We start from the raw sequence: 18888 nt of genomic DNA on the forward strand, positions 1-18888 counted from the left end.
TAAGTCTTTCTGACCCATTTGGATATGTGTTAGTATATTACTTGGAGCATACTATAAAACTTAGCCTTCACTTATGGAAATGTGCTTGTACTTTGTTCCCCTAAAAGCAAATACAGAGAGCATAAGACATAGTGTAATAATAGGCCTTTGGACACAGAGACATAAAATGGAATTATGAGTCCTTGAAAGAGCAATTAAATACATTTTCATTTCAACAACGGAAGATGAGGAACCAAAACAGATGGACAGGGGGTAGAATAAATGAGAGAAAAATCCGTATTCATCATGCCTCTTGGCATTCTAGTTCACCAATTTAGTCTGCAGTGTTTTACAGTAAATCAGATCTAGTTCTGCATTCCAGCCCCTGATTTATGCTTGTATGAAGTAAAAACTGAAATTACTGAGAAAACTTTTCCCTGGAAGTTTCTGGAACCATCAGTGAGGAGCCTCAAGCCATACCATTATCAATGAGCTGACTCAATTCCTCTTAGCAATGGGTAGGTTATAAATTCTAAATAAGTTAGAGAAAGAACTAGCAATGTATTCTGAAGAACACCCTACCCTAAAAAGCATAGTGAAATGTCATATTATCAAGTATCTTTCAAGATCTTGAAAGTGAAAAAGAGCACCCTGCTTGCTTCTATCCTGAGAACATCTGCCCAAAATACATGTTCACTAGAGGTTGAATGGGACTTTTAAAATGGTGATAACTCTGTGATCTTCTCCAAAATATTTTTTTCGCTCCTTTCACAAAGACAGTAGTAAACAAATATTTGTTGATTGCTTACTATGTGCAAGACACTTTCTTAGGCACTGTGACCGAAGCTGATTAAGGTCCCTTCTCTGGTGATAGAGAAACAATATAAAACTGCCTAAAATGAAAAGATAGCTTATACATGCATGAGTGTTAAGATAATAAGACAAAGGGAATACAATAGTGATGTGTGAGGACACTAATTTCAGAGTCATCAGGGCTGACTCCTCCAAGGAAGTAACACTTGAGCCCTGGCCCTGATTCTCCAGGAGTCACATAGGTGAAGATGAAGAAAGAAGTGTTCTCGACAGAGGAGACAGCAAGTAAAATGACCTCTTTCTTCCAAACCCTATCTCCCTTTAGGATAGAGAATCTGTAGTTTGTCATCTGGCCCAGTGGTTCTAAACTCTGCTATAGGATAGCATCATCTGGTATCTTTTAAATGTACTGATGCCTGGGCCTTACCACAAACCCATCAAATCAGAGTCTCTGGAGGTGGCTAGGGGAAACACTAGACATCTGTATTTTTGTAAATGGCCATGATTCGAATATGCAGCAAGATGGAGAGCCACTGACCCACAGCAATGCATCTCAAACATTAACATGCAGAGATCACATGGGAATCTTTCTGAAATGCAGATTCTGATTCACTGGATCTGGGATGGGGCCCAAGATCCTAATAAGCTCCCAGGTGATGTGATACAAGTAGTTATCCAACGTGTGGTGCCCAGGACCAAAGAATTAATATTCACCTGGAAGCTTGTTAGAAAACACATGCTTAGTCAGAGAATCAGAAACCAGACCATTCAATCACCTCTCAAATCAGAAATGCTAGGGGTATGGCCCAGCCTTCTGTGATTTAAGAAAGCCCTTCAGCTGCCATTCAAGTTTGAGGACTAAACTGGGTCTTGGTGTTCAGACAGAGTCAATTTGGTACCTAACTGTGTTCCATGATTGGTTCTCGTTTACAGGCCTGTTGAAACTTCTCAAGCACTTACCATTGAGCTGAGGGCTTGAGGCCACAGCCTTCTCTTCCTTTTACTTAGTTTCCATTTAAAGCAAATCCTCTCTCATTCTGGGTAGAAGAGAAAGAGATCCAGCTCTAGTTTGTCAGACCTCACTTCTTGCTTCCAAAGCCTCTGTGTTCACTCAGCTTGCCAGGCACCAGGAGCTTAGAGCACCCTGCAGGTGATGCTCCACATTTACCGGCGTCACCTGCAAAGAGCTGATACATTATAGCCCTGCTAGGGCAGTTTAGTCCCTGTGAAGGGATATTGTGACTCATGTCTAACTGCCATCCTATCAAAAAATCACTCTCTGTACCACTTCTTTGTTTACAAGCATCAGTTAATGGTTTTCTCTCCATTGGGCAGCTCAAGGGAGTTTAGTTTAGAGAACTAATTGAATCCTTGCCAGTTTGGGGCATGAGGCAAAGCAGCTCCAGATCTCAGTATTTTTCATGGTATGTATTTTCCTCTCTTTTAACATGTGTGTAGTTTTGATACCTCCATATGCAGAATGTAAGCTAGAAATTGTATCTATATGCTGATCGCTTATGGTGAACAATGTCAGATTCGTGATCTCCAAAGAAGATCTAGCTTCAGGATCACGGATCAGGCTTGATCACTCAAGATCTTTTGTATAGACAGAGTTTTATTAAAGTATAAAAAGGGACAGAGAAATCTTCTGACATAGACATCAAAAGGGGTATGGAGAGTGCCCCACTTGCTAGTCTTAGCAAGAGAACTATATACTTTTTCAGTTGATTATTACAGTAAATCAAAAGAATGTCTCAGGATTGTAAGGGTCTTACCAGACCCACTCCAACAATATACAATTTAAGATAACAGGATTAGAACTAACAATAGAAAGATCTTCCCAGACCCATTCCCACAATTTACATTTTAAGATGACAGGATTAGTCAGAAGATTCTCAAGAAGGAAAAACATGTCCTCAAGCAGGCTACATTGTTGTTATATAATCACTGGTACAAAGTTTAAGGAAAAACGTCCTTGAGCAAGATGAGTTGTTTTGTTATATAATCATCAGCTCTGGGCTTAAAGAAAAAAACATTTGTCATTTTCTCCTCCTCAAGATCCCCAGACCCCTTTCTCCTCAGGGACCCTGGACTTCTTATCAACCTACCTAAGAACTGACTCTCTCAATACATGGATACATATCATACATATGGTAGCACATGCTTCTTGGCATGGAGAAGCTACACCTCATTTCTCCGATGGGCAAAGAGTGAAAAAAAAAATTGAACTAAAAATCCAAACTGAATAGGTACATTTTATAGTCTCCAAAAGAATCAACATATTTTAATTTTAGAAATTGTACTATTTATGAGTTAGTGTGATAGTGGTGAAGAAACTTTTTTTTTCTTTCTACTACCATCCAGACCCCTTCCACCCATACCAACTTTGAATAGTCCCTCTTTCTAATCATTGAAAAAATACATAGGTGAACACTAGCACTCTCTGCTACTTCAAGAATAACATTTTCCTGACTTTCGGCAGTTATTTATCCACAAGACAGGGTTAGGTTAATCATCAAAGTAGAAATCTGTGGGACTGCATCCAGTCGTGAGTGATAATGCACTGAGTGACTAAAGAGGAGTAGTTGGCAAATACGTAAGTAAGTAAGTGAATAAGTAAGTAAATAAATAGATTTCATCAGGAGGGGAAATAAAACCACAAATTTTAAAGAGAAAAGTTCTTTTGACTTGTTAAAAAAACTCCTTATCAATAGAAGTTAAGCTAAAGAGTCATACAGTTTTTGCATATTTAACACATGAAGTATGTGGAGACCCAATTGCTACAGATTCTCCACAGCTCTATCTAAGGGACCAATCTATACATTTTTAGATTCCAAAGCATATTTTATTCCCAGTTACGGATTTTCTGTACACTGATCAGGTGGCATTTCTGGGGTATTTATAAATGCTGTATTCCAGGTCTTACATCTTCTTTAATACTTAGGCAATGCACTCATTTCCTCTCAAAATCCATTGGCTCCTCTTCTCTGGTTCCTCAGTTTATATCATCATCCACATCTCAGGTTCTGGGTGACAAACATGTCTGCTCTTTTGTTGTTGTTTTCATCTTTTAAAAGTGTTAATTATCTGAGATGAGAAACATCATCTTTCTCATAAGGATACTTAGCCCATAAAATATTTCATAGCTGAAATCTTTGCACATCTGTCTGGGATGCTTAGCAGAAGTCAATATTCTTTGCCATTTCCCTTTCACAGTTTGTGGAGATGAATGCACCGGCCTTCTTCTCGGTGACTTGGCTCGCCTGGAGCAGATGGCCACAAGCATCAACCTCACTGGCCCACTGCCCGCTCCATATAAAATTCTGTATGGTCTTGAAAATATGACTCAGGAACTCAAGGTAGGTTGGAGCGGTAACAGCAAAAGTTGGGATAAAAGATGACAGAAGCTTCCCCAGGGGGAATTGCCCTAATTGGTAAATGCACTTCCCACTGTCCCAAATTAAGGCAGGCTGCTGTTAGAGAAATTCAGAGGCTTTCTAAACCAATGTTTTTCAAACTTGAGAACTACAATTTACTGATTGGTCTTAAGGGAAAAGAGGCTCATGTACCCTCAGTGTTTGGCCTAAATCAATTTTATTATGTTCGTTAAATATGTGCAAACATAAAATCAGATATGAACTCCTTATACTTAATAGCTCTATAAAATCAAAACAAATTAATTCTTTCAAAAGTCTTAAAAACCAATGAAATTCAAATTAAAAACATTAATATAAAGTAACATGATTTTTGCTGAATGCAAATTGCTACTTACAACAAGAGTATAATACTGACTACTTCCACGCAGGTTCTTTCATCAGCATGTGACATGTGGTAACTCAATTCTACCTTTCCACAATTTGAACTAGAGAATTCCTTGTGAGAGGACCTGAAATGACATTTGGCATCATTTGACAAGTTTGCATGATTTATATGCTCAGTCTGCCCTGTGATCAAACAGGCATGCAAATGTAGGCGCTGAGATCTGGTGGTTGTGTGAATCTCTCAGGTTCCCAACTGAGGTTCCAGAAGTGCTTTCATTAACATTTAAGTGTACTATCAAAATGAAAACACAAGGTGAAAATTTTGTACTGGAGAATGAGGAGATATTTGAAAGTACTTCAACAGGAACTATTTTTGTTGCAGAGGAAACCCCATTCTAAGACACTAACTACTTTCAGTAGTTAATGAGATAAGGCAGAAATGTTAAGGAAATTGAGGTTGTTTCATCTGATTTAAAAAAAAAATGAAAGGTGACAACTTCTATACGATCGAAAGTCTGAAATGCCCAGTATTGTACTTGGTTCTCTGAGGGTTTCACAACCCCTAATGCATGCAGTACTACCTTTAGGAAGGTTAGGGTCTAAATGGTTTAAAAAAATAATTAAACAATTAGCAAAACTATTACCATGAGCTTTATAGGCATTTGACATACAGTAGTAGTCAAGATTGGAGAAATAGATAAGATCCAGAGTAAGCAGGGAAAATATATCATTAATGAAAGTGTAATTTGTTTTAGAACTTGAAAGATAGAAACAATTTCAACAGGCAGAGAATTATTGGTAAGACTGGAGGAGAAAGTTTAAGATTTATTCATTAGGCACTGGCAGACACTCTTCTAGGAAATACATTCTTTAATTCAGACCACAGCTTTTAAAGTAAGTATTATTATCCCTATTTACTAGAAGAAGAAACTAATCATAATGATAGCAAGAATCGGTAGCATGTATTGATGAGTATATCTGTGCTAGGCAATTGACTAAAGTCTTACATGAATTATCACACATAGACTGCCAAAAATCCAAGAAGTAGGAAAGGAGTAATGTATTATCTACATCTTTCTCACATAGTCAAGCAGGGACACTGAGTCATAGAGAAGTTTCAAGTGCAGCAAAAGGTCACATGGTTGCTAGGTACAGAGCTGAGATTTGAAAAAGAGTCAGTGTAACTGTACGGCCTGAGACAATGACACCCCCTTTACACAGCTCAGAGGGGAAACAGCTCAGTCCACCATTGGTGAGATCTCTCTGACGCCCAGCCCATCCATACATACTCTTGCCTCTGAATCTACGAGAGCCATGTGCACAGAGGCAGAAGTGTGAATGAGCAAGATCTGTCTTGGAGACATTAGAAGTCAGGTCTGCTAGTGAAAGATAAGACTGGAGGCTTTAGTGAGGCTGGGTGGTATGAAGGACAACTTTGAAAGCCAGGCAGAGGAATCTGAGTTTACTTTAGAGGCCTAGCATTCAGGAATACAAAGAGTTCTAATAAAGACACTGCTGACCAGTTATTATATATGGGAAGAACACAAAGACAGAAAATTGAGCTAGAGAAGCAAATGCTTCAGTGGGACATAAAAAAATTTAAAGTAATAACTTATGCAATGAATGAATTTCTGAAGGGCCCTCTGAAAGACATTCCAATCTGTAGACCTCAACCAAGCCAGAGGGTTCAATTACCTGTTTCCTTATGGCTGGGTGTTGGTGAGAATTATTTGATTTTCCTTAAATTCCAGTCTTTCTTGGTTCTGTGTTCCTCTTCCATTGTTTAATATCTGGAATCTCATTTTAATATTATAAATCATTAAGCAAGTTAGATATACCCTTTGTTTGGTTCCTTTAACTGTGTCAGTGCCCCCTGGGTTCCAGTCACAGATGACCTGGAACACACACGTGATAGAACAAAGCTGGATTCACTAACTTGATGCCACAAAGGACACTGCACAGCATGTGGGGTTTGGGTGTGTCTCAGTAACAGGGCATTAAGAATCACTCAGGGTATTGGGGTTTATGCTAAGGAACTGGGGAGCAGTTTCAAGGAAACAGAGGTTTGTATTGGATTGGGTGCTCATAGGAAGTGGAAATAATTCTGTAATTAAGTATTCTAATGAATCTTATCTAGAAGGAAGGAAGAAAAAGAGAAGTTAAAGCTACAGTTAGTGAGGAAGCAGTGGTCACTCATATTAGCCAGAAAATGGGATTCAGGGTATTTTTGTGATCTGCACAGAGACCATGATTTTATCTGCGTTTAGACAAGATTATGGAGTGGTCTCATTTTTTGTTTCATTCATCACTGTCACAGAGTGATCCCATCTACTGTTAGTGTTGTGAGATTGATAATGTTCAGTAGGAGGGAAAATGTACCAGCTGTGAGTACCAGGCCAGCTCCTACAACACTGACACCATGCAGTTAGTTAGCACCCAGCCAGGTCCTCTGTCAGGGCTCCTGTCCTCAAAGAAAGAAGTGAGAAGCCTATAAACTGTATCTCGGTGACTAATATAGGGGCCTTAAAGATTCAGACACGGCTCATCTTGACTCTGCTTCTTACTGGCTATGCGATCTTGTATATGCTTTTAGGTCTCTTCAAGCCACAGTTTTCTGCCTACAAAATGAAGTAGCATTTTTATCTCACAGAGCTGTTGTAAGAACTAAATGAAACAACGCAAAACAAAAAGACCTGGCACGTAGTAAAGTCTTAGACCGCAGCAGTTTGTGTTATTTGCCAGGTTATTCTGCACAGTGCTTTGTGTGTAAGTGCCCAGTTGAAATAGTTCCTCTCTTCTTTGAAGGTGAGAAGGCTAAGTTCTTTGTATATAAAGGAAAAATGTGTTCTGTTAAATGTTCAACCTATGATCACTGCAAGACCATTTACTCAAAATCATATGGAATGAAATCTCTTTCAGAATTTGCTCTCACCTCAGCGGGCCCCAGAGAGGCTCATTCAGTTGGCAGAAGGCAATCTGAACATGCTGGTGACAGAAATGAATGAACTTCTGACCAGGGTAAGTTGGCAAAATCATGCTTCTTCTTAAAGCAGACAGATTATATATAATTAAGGAAAATTACTTCAAATTTCTGAAATGCAAATCTTGTTCTTCCTAAATCCAAATTTGGTGCATGAAATCGATGTATTTTTGACTTGCTACTTCTGCCTCAGATAAAATCTGAGAACCCAGTACCACAAGAAAAGACTGGGATTCAGACTTGGGAAGTATCAAGGCCAATGTTTAGAAATATCAGAATGACAGTATATTTTGTGAACTCTATCCACTAGCTTCCATAGATTCTGGATTCCCAAATCCCTGTCTCTGACTACATAAGGAAAAAGATAAGCAAATGAAAATACTTGTAGTCTCTTTGATTTTATCATGGGATATTTGTATTTGTATATTAATAGAAATACAGTCTAAATCTGTATTGCCCCCCAAAAGAGGAAATCTTTATCAAGAAAATCCAAAGCACTTAAGACACTTTTTAGAGTCAGAATGCAAATCCATGTTGTGTTTATCAGACTTTTTAAGATATTGGGAGTTTTAAATTTTCAAAACTGCAGGAAAGTTAAGGTTCTTTTCCCTTGTAGAGAATGAAGAAAACAGCATAAAGTTCGCCATCTTGTGGCCAGAAAAATGCATGAACTGGAAAACTGGCCTGGAATTTAGGGGTCCAGTTTGATTCTCAAAGAACTTTAAATGACAAAAAATATTGGAGCTAGAAGGTTCTTGCAGATTATCTAGTCCGTTTTTTAAAGAAGAAATCCCTCAGGCCATAATACCAAAATGACTTATGAATGGCTGTATTCAAGGACCTCAGGAGGACCTAGCTTATGGATTCCAACAGTTGCAATGCCATTTCCACCTAACCTGCTGCTGGCTTATTAGAATTTCCACAGGGAAATCAAATGGAATTCTCAGCACATGATGCTGAACAATGGCCCTCAGGTTACAAACAGCCTACTAAACACTTTTTCAGGATTTCTTCCCAGTGATGTGGAATGTACAAATACAAAATTTCTTGACAAACGTAGTTAGATATTAGATTAGTGAGTCCATTTATCTCATATCAATTTAATATTTTGCAATTTTATGTTTGTTCTGTGAATACATTAATAAGAACTTTTAAGCGGATCATGCGAAAGTAATCTCAGTCAACAGGCACACACGAATGTTCCCCACATACAAAGCCCAAGCTAAGTGTTGGCAGGTGACAGATTAAAAACGAGGCCCAGTCTGTCTTCAAGGAGCTTGTAGTCTCATGTGTGTGTGTGTGTGTGTGTGTGTGTGTGTGTACATAAGCATTTAAATGTGGAGACAAGTGCAAGTAAATATGTAATACAGCATGAAATAAAAGAATGTAACAGAAGTACACATAAATGGATTAATTTAGTCTTGTTAAGGGTTATTAGGGAAAAATTCCATGGAACAGTGGCATTTCATTCACTAATTCATTTAATTAATTCTTCCTAAGGATTGAATATGTTCTGGATACTATAACAGAATGACAGACACTGGGAAAAGAGGTATAAGCAAATGTTGTTGCTGTCATTGAGCTGATTACAGCCAAATGATCTGAGCCTTTATTATTACTATTCCTTTGTTATTTCTTAACCTACATCCTTTCATCTTCCCAGAAGCCTCTCCCATACTAAATTTCTTAAAATGGACTTAGTATTTTTGAGTAGTGTAAAGCAAAATTGACTGGAAAATACTGAGATTTCCCATATGCTCCCCTGCCCCAAGATACAAATAGCCTCCCACATGATCTTCCCCCCACAGAGTGATACATTTGTTACAACAGATAAATCTACACTGACAAATCATTATCACTCAAAATCATAGCTTTAGGGTTCACTCTTGGTGTTGTACAATCTATAGATATTGACAAATGTTTAATGACATGTCTCCACCTTTATAGTGTCCTTTAGAGTACTTTTATGGCTCTAAAAGTCCCCCATGCTCTGCCTTTTCACCTCTCCGTCCTCCTTAACCCCTGGCAACCACTGCTCTTTTTACTGTCTCTGTATATCATATAGTTAGAATTATACAGTATGTAACCTTTCCAGATTAATTTCTTTCACTTAGTAGTATACATTGAAGTTTCATTCATGTCTTTTGGTGTCTTGATAGCTCATTTCTTTTTAGTGGTGAGTAGTGTTCCATTTTCTGGATGTACCAAGTTTATTTATCCATTCACCTACTGAAGGACACCTTGGTTGCTTCTAAGCTTTGGCAATATTTGAGTAAAGCTGCTATTAGCATCCAAATATATGTTTTCAATTTATTTGTGTAAAAACCAAAGAATGCAATTGCTCTATCATATGGTAAGAGTATGTTTAGTTTTGCAAGAAATCACCAAACTGTCTTCCAGAGTGGCTGTACCATTTTGCATTTCCCAGCAGCAATGAGTAAGAGTTCCTATTGCTCTGCATCCTCACCAGCATTTGCTGGGGTCAGTGTTTTGAATTTTGGCCGTTCTAATAGGTGTATGCTGGGAAAGTCTGAGGGCAGGAGAGAAGGGATTGTCAAAGGATGGTGGGATACCATCACCAACGCAATGGACATGAGTTAGAGCGTATTCCCAGAAACAGTGAAAGACAGGGAAGCCTGGCGAGCCACAGTCTGCCCAAGAGTCAGACACTACTTCGCAACTAAACAACAACAACAGCAGGTGTATAGTAGTATCTCAACTTATATTAATTTACAATTCCCTAAGGACAGACGATGTTGAGCACTTTTACATGCTTACTTGCCATCTGTATAGCTTCTTTGGTGTGATGTCTATTCAGGTCTTGCTGTAGGTTGAATGCATGTATCCTCTCCACAATTCCTATGTTGAAATCCTAAACCTCCCCCGCCTCAAGGTAATGATATTAGGAAGTGAGGCTGTTGGAAGGAAATAGGTCACTAAGGCAGAGCCTTCATGAAGGGAATTCAGTTCAGTTCAGTCGCTCAGTCGTGTCCAACTCTTTGCGACCCCATGAATCCCAGCTCACCAGGCCTCCCTGTCCATCACCAACTCCCGGAGTTCACACAAACCCATGTGCATCAAGTCAGTGATGCCATCCAGCCATCTCATCCTCTGTTGTCCCCTTCTCCTCCTGCCCCCAATCCCTCCCAGCATCAGAGTCTTTTCCAATGACTCAACTCTTCACATAAGGTGGCCAAAGTATTGTAGTTTCGGCCTCAGCATCAGTCCTTCCAATGAACACCCAGGACTGATCTCCTTTAGAATGGACTGGTTGGATCTCCTTGCAGTCCAAGGGACTCTCAAGAGTCTTCTCCAGCACCACAGTTCAAAAGCATCAATTCTTTGGTGCTCAACTTTCTTCACAGTCCAACTCTCACATCCATACATGACCACTGGAAAAACCATAGCCTTGACTAGACGGACCTTTGTTGGCAAAGTAATACCTCTGCTTTTTAATATGCTATCTAGGTTGGTCATAACTGTCCTTCCAAGGAGTAAGCATCTTTTAATTTCCTGGCTGCAATCACCATATGCAGTGATTTGGGAGCCCAAAACAATAAAGTCTGACACTGTTTCCACTGTTTCTCCATCTATTTCCCATGAAGTGATGGGACCAGATGCCATGATCTTCGCTTTCTGAATGTTGAGCTTTAAGCCAGCTTTTTCACTCTCCTCTTTCACCTTCATCAAGAGGCTTTTTAGTTCCTCTTCACTTTCTGCCATAAGGGTGGTGTCATCTGCATATCTGAGGTGATTGATATTTCTCCTGGCAATCTTGATTCCAGCTTGTGCTTCTTCCAGCCCAACGTTTCTCATGATGTACTTTGCATAGAAGTTAAATAAGCAGGGTGACAATATACAGTCTTGACGTACTCCTTTTCCTATTTGGAAACAGTCTGTTGTTCCATGTCCAGTTCTAACTGTTGCCTCCTGACCTGCATATAGGTTTCTCAAGAGGCAGGTCAGGTGGTCTGGTATTCCCATCTCTTTCAGAATTTTCCACAGTTCACTGTGATCCACACAGTCAAAGGGTTTGGCATAGTCGATAATGCAGAAATAGATGTTTTTCTGGAACTCTCTTGTTTTTTGATGATCCAGCGGATGTTGGCAATTTGATCTCTGGTTCCTCTGCCTTTTCTAAAACCAGCTTGAACATCTGGAAGTTCATGGTTCACGTATTACTGAAGCCTGGCTTGGAGAATTTTGTGTGTTACTTTAGTAGCATGTGAGATGAGTGCAACTGTGCAGTAATTTGAGCATTCTTTGGCATTGCCTTTCTTTGGGATTGGAATGAAAACTGACCTTTTCCAGTCCTGTGGCCACTGCTGAGTTTTCCAAATTTGCTGGCATATTGAGTGCAGCACTTTCACAGCATCATCTTTCAGCATTTGAAATAGCTCAACTGGAATTCCATCACCTCCACTAACTTTGTTTATAGTGATGCTTTCTAAGACCCACTTGACTTCACATGTCTGGCTCTAGGTTAGTGATCACACCATCGTGATTATCAGGGTGGTGAAGATCTTTTTCGTATAGTTCTTCTATGTATTCTTGCCACCTCTTCTTAATAACTTCTGTTAGGTCCATATCATTTCTGTCCTTTATCGAGCCCATCTTTGCATGAAATGTTCCCTTGGTATCTCTAATTTTCTTGAAGAGATCTCTAGTCTTTCCCATCTGTTGTTTTCCTCTATTTCTTTGCATTGATTGCTGAGAAAGGCTTTCTATCTCTCCTTGCTATTCTTTGGAACTCTGCATTCAAATGGGAATATATTTCCTTTTCTCCTTTGCTTTTCACTTTTCTTCTTTTCACAGCCTTTTGTAAGGCCTCCTCAGACAGCCATTTTGCTTTTTTGCATTTCTTTTCCATGGGGATGGTCTTGATCCCTGTCTTCTATACAATGTCATGAACCTCCATCCATAATTCTTCAGGCACTCTATCAGATCTAGTCCCTTAAATATATTTCTCACTTCCACTGTGTTATCATAAGGGATTTGATTTAGGTCATACCTGAATGGTCTAGTGGTTTCCCCTACTTTCTTCAATTTAAGTCTGAATTTGGCAATAAGGAGTTCATGATCTGAGCCACAGTCAGCTCCTGGTCTTGTTTTCGCTGACTGTATAGAGCTCCTCCGTCTCTGGCTGCAATTAGTCCCATATAAAAGGGGCCCCAATAAGATCCTTTGCCCTTTCCTGACCTTGTAAGCACAAAGTGAAAAGACACTACCTATGAGATGTTATTTTGTATTTCTTGATCTCTAGGACTGTGAGAAAAAAACTTCTGTCATTTACAAGCCACCTAATGTGAGGTATTTTGTTATAGCAGCAGACTCTACCATCTGGGCTTCCCTGGTGGTTCAGTTGGTAAACAGTCTGCTTGCAATGTGGGAAACCCAGGTTCAATCCCTGGGTTGGGAAAATCCCCTAGAGAAGGGAATAGATAACCCTCCAGTATTCCTGCCTGGAGAATTCCATGGACAGGGAAGCCTGGTGGGCTACAATCCATGGAGTCGCAAAGAGTTGGACACGACTAAGCGACTAACACTTCACTTAAATGACTAAGACATGATTTTTCTAAATTTTTAATCAAGGTTTGTCATCATTAAGTGTTCCTTGTGTATTTTGGACAACAGTCTTTTATAAGATAACAGTCTGGGACTTGCCTCATCATTCTCTGGACAATATTCATCACAGTGAAAAGTTTTTAATTTTAATGAACCCCAGGTTATCAGTTATTTCTTTGACTGATTGTTTTGGTAATATCTAAAATGTCATCACCATACCTAAAGTTATCTAAATTTTATACTATGTTATCTGGGAGTTTTATAATTTGCATTTTATATTTAGATCTATTATCCAATTTGAGTTCATTCTAATACTATTTTAAAACAAAATTTTTATTTTAAAACAGTTTTAGATTTACAGAAAAGTTATTGCAAAGATAGTACAGAGATTTCCCATATACTCCGTACCCAGTTTCCTCTACTGTTAATATCTTAGTATGATGCATCTTTCACAACCAATGAACTAATATTGATTGATTATTATTATTAACTAAAGAGTCTACTTTATTCAGATTTCTTCACTTTTACTTAATGTCTTTGTATATTTCAGGATCCTATTCAGGACACTACATTACATTTAATCATCATGTCGTCTTAGACTGTGTCCTCTAGACTGTGACAGCTTCTTAGACTTTTCTGGTTTGTTGATAATTTTGACAGTTTTGACAAGTTCATGTATTTTGTATGATGTCCCTCCACTGGGGTGTTTGCCTTACGTTTTTCTCATGATTAGAATAGAGATATGGGTCTGTGTGGGAAAGACCACAGAGATAATGTATCATTTTATCATGTCATATTAAGAACCTATGTAATCAGTATGTCTTATTACTATTGGTGTTTATCTTGATCACCTGGCTGAGGTCATGTTTGCCAGATTTCTCCACTGGAAAGTATTCTTTTTCCCCATTTCCACACTTCAATACCATTTTTATCCACCCATTCTTCACATTTTGTAACTTGAAAAGCCTACAAATAAGACTTCTGTAAGTAAATATCTCCGTGATGAAGTGAGGATGGGGAAGAAATAAAAAGGAAATCCTCACTTATGAATTAACCTTGTCCCCACCAGAAAATCATGGAGACCTTCAATATTCAAGTCAAAATGATCAATTCTTTCCTTTCCTGTGGTCAAGCTGCACGATAATTAAAAGTTGTATTGATACCCATGGAATCATAACTAGAAGACTAAATGATGTGTGTTGTGCTTAACTGCTTAGTTGTGTCCAACTCTTTGTGACACTATGGACACTGTAGCCCACCAGGCTCCTCTATCCCTGGGGATTCTCCAGGCAAAAATACTGGAGGGGGTTGCCATGCCCTCCTGCAGGGGATCTTCCCAACGGCTGAATCTACCAATACCTTTATCTCACAGCCATGAATGATTCAGCAGTTGAGATCAGAATATGAGAAGTACAGGGGCCATGACTTCCTAGTATCTATGGCTAGGTTAGAGGAGACAGTGCCTTAAACTAGAACTGCATCTTGGAATTATGTGATGCCAGTCTCACTCCCAAATGTGATGTAATCAGTCCAATGCACAATATAAAGGGGCTCAGCAGTAAAAGGCTCCACCTGCAATGCAGGAGATGCAGGTTCAATTCCTGGGTTGGGAAGATCCCCTGGAGAAGGAAAGGGCAACCCACTCCAGTATTCTTGCCTGGGAAATCCCATAGACAGAGGAGCCTGGTGGGTTACTGTCCATGTGATTTCAAAGAGTCAGATATGACTTACTGACTAAACAACAATAGTATGAACACTGGGACTTTCATGAGCTTCCAGATGATTCTGATGCCAGTCAAGATAGAAAACTATTGTCAGCCTAGAGTCATGTGGTGCTTACAGCTCCCTGTCCTATGGAAAGTGCTTTCACTGGTATAGTCAATCTTTTTGACAGTCCTTCTCTCTGCTTTGTTATCTGACCAGTCGCTTTATGATTAATACACTTTAATTGTTAAAATATCTGGCGAGTCTGGTCCTGCATAACTGGTATAAGCTGCCCTCTCTCCCTCAGGTGCTTATATATTTTGTGCTTATCTTTTTCATAATGCAATTAAGTTCGCTAATGGCAGGTGGGGGGTTTAGTCATTAAGTCATGTCCGACTCTTGCGACCTCCCATGGACTGTAGCCTGCCCAGTTCCTCTGTCCATGGGATTCTTCAGGCAAGAATACTGGAGTGGGTTGCCATTTCCTTCTCCAGGGGATCTTCCTGACCCAGGAATTGAACCCAGGTCTTCTGCCATTCAGGCAGATTCTTTACCCACTGAGCTACGAGGGAAGCCATTGCTAAAGAAAATAATGTTCCTCCCTAAAATTAATATGTTAAGCACTTATTGTATATAATGTACAAATATTATATAAGCAAATATTGTATAGTTATATATCTTTTAAATGTATTTTAATTTATTATCATTTTATTTCCCACTTGGAATGTAAGTTGCTTGAATATGGGAATCATGTGTAACATATTCATAACGTCAGACACTATGATCAGTATGGAATATTGAGATGCTTTTTGATGATAACTCTGTATGTACCTCTATTGCTACTGTCCTGACCTCCATCTTTCATTTCACAGCCAAGTTTTTTGAAAGACTTGGAGACAGCTCTGCTTTATCTCCTCACTTCCTGTAGTCTAGAGTTCCACTCCCAGCTTGCTCCCAAAACTGTTTTGACAAGGTAATCAATGGCAAGCTGGTCACTAAATCCAGCGGAAGCTTTATTTTACTTGAACTTCCTACTGCAATTGCCACTTTTGACCCTATATTCCTTCTTAACACACTCTCCTCTCTCTGCCTTTATCTTATTCTCAGACATTTCATTCTACCACAGAGCTTTTCTGCACGGGTTTTCTTTTGTTGTTGTTTAATCTTTAAGTCATGTCCAACTCTGAGACCCCATGGACTGTAGACTGCCAGGCTCCTCTGTCCATGCGATTTCCCAGGCAAGAATATTTGGAGTGGGTTGCCATTTCCTTCTCCAGAGGATCTATCCAATCCAGGAATCGAACCTGCTTCTCCTGCTTTGGCAGGCAGGTTCTTTACCTCTAAGCCACCAGGGAAGCTATGTTTTCTTTAACCTTGAACTAAACCTCAGCTCATCCAAGTCTACAGTGAGCCTGCCTTCTGTGATATTCCAGGTGTGATGGGATTCCTCTTATAATTGTGTTATACCACTGTGCTTTTTCTTCAGTTCGTGATTATAAATTTATTTCCATGATCATTAAACAAATAACTCTGTACCCCGCCAGCTCCAAAAAGTTTAAGTTGCCAATGTTTTTTCATTTCTACCTATTATATTTAAGAGAGAGAGAGAGAGAGATAACGTAAAACAAATCATACTTATTTGGAACTTTCAAAACTGACACCTGAAATATTTAAGGAGAAATTTCACATAGAACTGACTTATTTTTCCCCAGGGTCAGTTGACCGTCTCTGTCCTTGGGCACTGTCTCTCCTAGTAGCTTGTCCTGGCACTTCACTGACCCTTGGATATACAGAACCAGTAGTATCTGAAGATGACCCTTGAGAATATCATGTAAATGATTAGATCTGAAATTTAATTTCAGCAGGAAACTGTGTAAGCCTGGAAATGCAAAGGAGGATGGCAACTAAGCAATGTTGTCTGTTCAGTAGTTAGATTTGCTCCATTAGATTCTAGTTTTAACATAAAGAAGGCAGAAAATGAAAGACACTAGTAATATCCAACCAAGAAAATTATGTGCAGGTTTCAAGAGGCACAGTGAGAACTGCTTGAGCTAAAGCAAGAAAGTAACAGCTACATTGTTCAGAAGTAAATGAATGTGTGTCTAATGGTAATGCGTGCTGCCTGGATATAAATACTCTAAAAAAAAAAAAAAACACACGAAACAACCATAAAGAAAATAGAAGAAAAAGGAAAAAATACCTAGTTGAGTGAACTTAAATGTAAAAAGATAATCAAAGGAAAGAGAAATACTTGCAAAGTAGTGTATAAGGCATCATTTACAAAGGACCACTGGAAAAATTGTAGAACAGAGGTAAGAGAATGTAAAAACAAGAAAGTCTAATGTAGAGAATGAAAGGAAGATTGTACATATTAGGGTAAATGAGAAGACATTTGTCAGATACTCGGGAACAAGATAATAGTGAGTGAGGAAGCTGACTAAGGGATGGGAATGATAATTTAATAAAATGCAAGAAGAGCCAAACGGAATCGGGCAGATAGCTCCTATCATGTGGTAGTTAGCATTCATCTGTCACATTATCAATGGCCTGTCCTGGAGGAAACTGATTTTTGTGAATTCCACTTTTACAGTCTAGCATCACTACCCATAGATGGTAATACATTTGTCATTGGCTCCCTTTATGGAGTCTCTCCTGGGTGGGTTTTGACAAGGTGACTCTTCAACTTAATTACTGGGTAATGAAACATGATTTTTAAAAGTGTATCTACGTGGTGTTCTGATATGGATTTTTCAAATATGTTAATTTACTAAAGCCTAAGGCCTCCCAGGTGGCACTAGTAGTAAAGAACACGCCAGCCAATGCAGGAGACGTAAGAGACACAGGTTCGATTCCTGGGTCGGGAAGATCCCCTGGAGTAGGAAATTGCAACCCACTCCAGTACTCTTGTCTAGAGAATCCCCTGGACAGAGGAGCCTGGTGGGCCACAGTCCGTGGGGTTGCAGAGTCAGACACAGCTGAGTGACTAAATACACACAAAACTTATGCACTTAAAGTATTGCAAAAGCTGGAGCCATGTCCCTCCTCCCACCCAGAATACTTAACTGCTTCATGTGTCTTCTCTGTCCTCCTGGATGTTAGCCAAACAGAAGTCAGTGTTTGATACTGACAGAATACACGGCTATGAGACAGAAAATGTATGTCTCATCCCCAGTTCCCTGCGTATGTGTGAGTTCAGATAAGTCACTTAACCTCTTCATAACCTTCCTCCTCACCAGTGTGAAAATAGGATCATGCCTTCTAGTGGGAGGCTTCCCAGGTGGCACTAGTGGTAAAGAACCTGCCTGCCAATGCAGGAGACATAAGAGATATGGGTTCGATACCTGGGTCAGGAAGATCCCCTGAAGGAGGGCATGGCAACCCATTCCAGTATTCTTGCCTGGAGAATCCCATGGACAGAGGAGCCTTTTGGGCTATAGTCCACAGGGTCACACAGAGTTAGATACGACTAAAGCAACCTAGCACGTACGCCCTCTATGGATCTCTAAAGGCAGGAAGAGTAAACGACATGCAAGAGAGTACTGTCAGCCCTTCTGAACATGCATATCAACGTGGGTATAGCTGAAGCAGGCTGTGGAACCCACCTCTTAGATGCCATAAGTCAGTGCCTTTTGGTGCCAGGAATCTCAAATCCCCTCCTCTCCTGAAATACAGCCAAGAGGGAAGCCTGTCTTCTTCCTACTGTGCTGGCCATAAAGATTTCTGCCCACCTCCAAGCTTTACCTTCACAAGCATGGTATTTGGTGTGCAGTCACCTAATTGCAGTAGTTTTGAATTACCAGGAGGCCAGTGACTAGAATGTAGTGTCGTTGTGACCACAGGCTCTCAAGCTTGGCTCTCCTCCTAAGTACTCAGCAGTAGCTCTTCAGCAGCAGCATCCTATGAGGTGCTGAAAAATGTCCAGAAAAAACACCCACCCCTCCATATTCATTAGCAAGCATGACACCAGGCATATGGCCAGTTTGAATGGTATCAGGAAGGCATATGGAAAGATTTATTTTTTCCTCCAACAGGCTTTAGAACTTCAAAGGGATCGTTTGTTTGATTATCATTACATCAGTCAATCAC

The 18888-nt window shown here is 39.6% G+C and overlaps 1 protein-coding gene across 1 annotated transcript in view; it reads left to right on the forward strand.

The window, feature by feature from the left end:
• The window catches only part of LAMA2 (laminin subunit alpha 2), a 707066-nt gene that overhangs the window by 533564 nt on the left and 154614 nt on the right, over positions 1–18888 (forward strand). Inside the window, exons 33-34 of the mRNA XM_070376649.1 lie at positions 4009–4151; positions 7473–7571. Coding sequence (XP_070232750.1) covers positions 4009–4151; positions 7473–7571 — 242 coding nt within the window. The remainder of the gene's footprint in view (positions 1–4008; positions 4152–7472; positions 7572–18888) is intronic.

The sequence above is a fragment of the Bos mutus genome, chromosome 9 (genome assembly GCF_027580195.1).
Source record: "Bos mutus isolate GX-2022 chromosome 9, NWIPB_WYAK_1.1, whole genome shotgun sequence".
NCBI lineage: Eukaryota > Metazoa > Chordata > Mammalia > Artiodactyla > Bovidae > Bos > Bos mutus.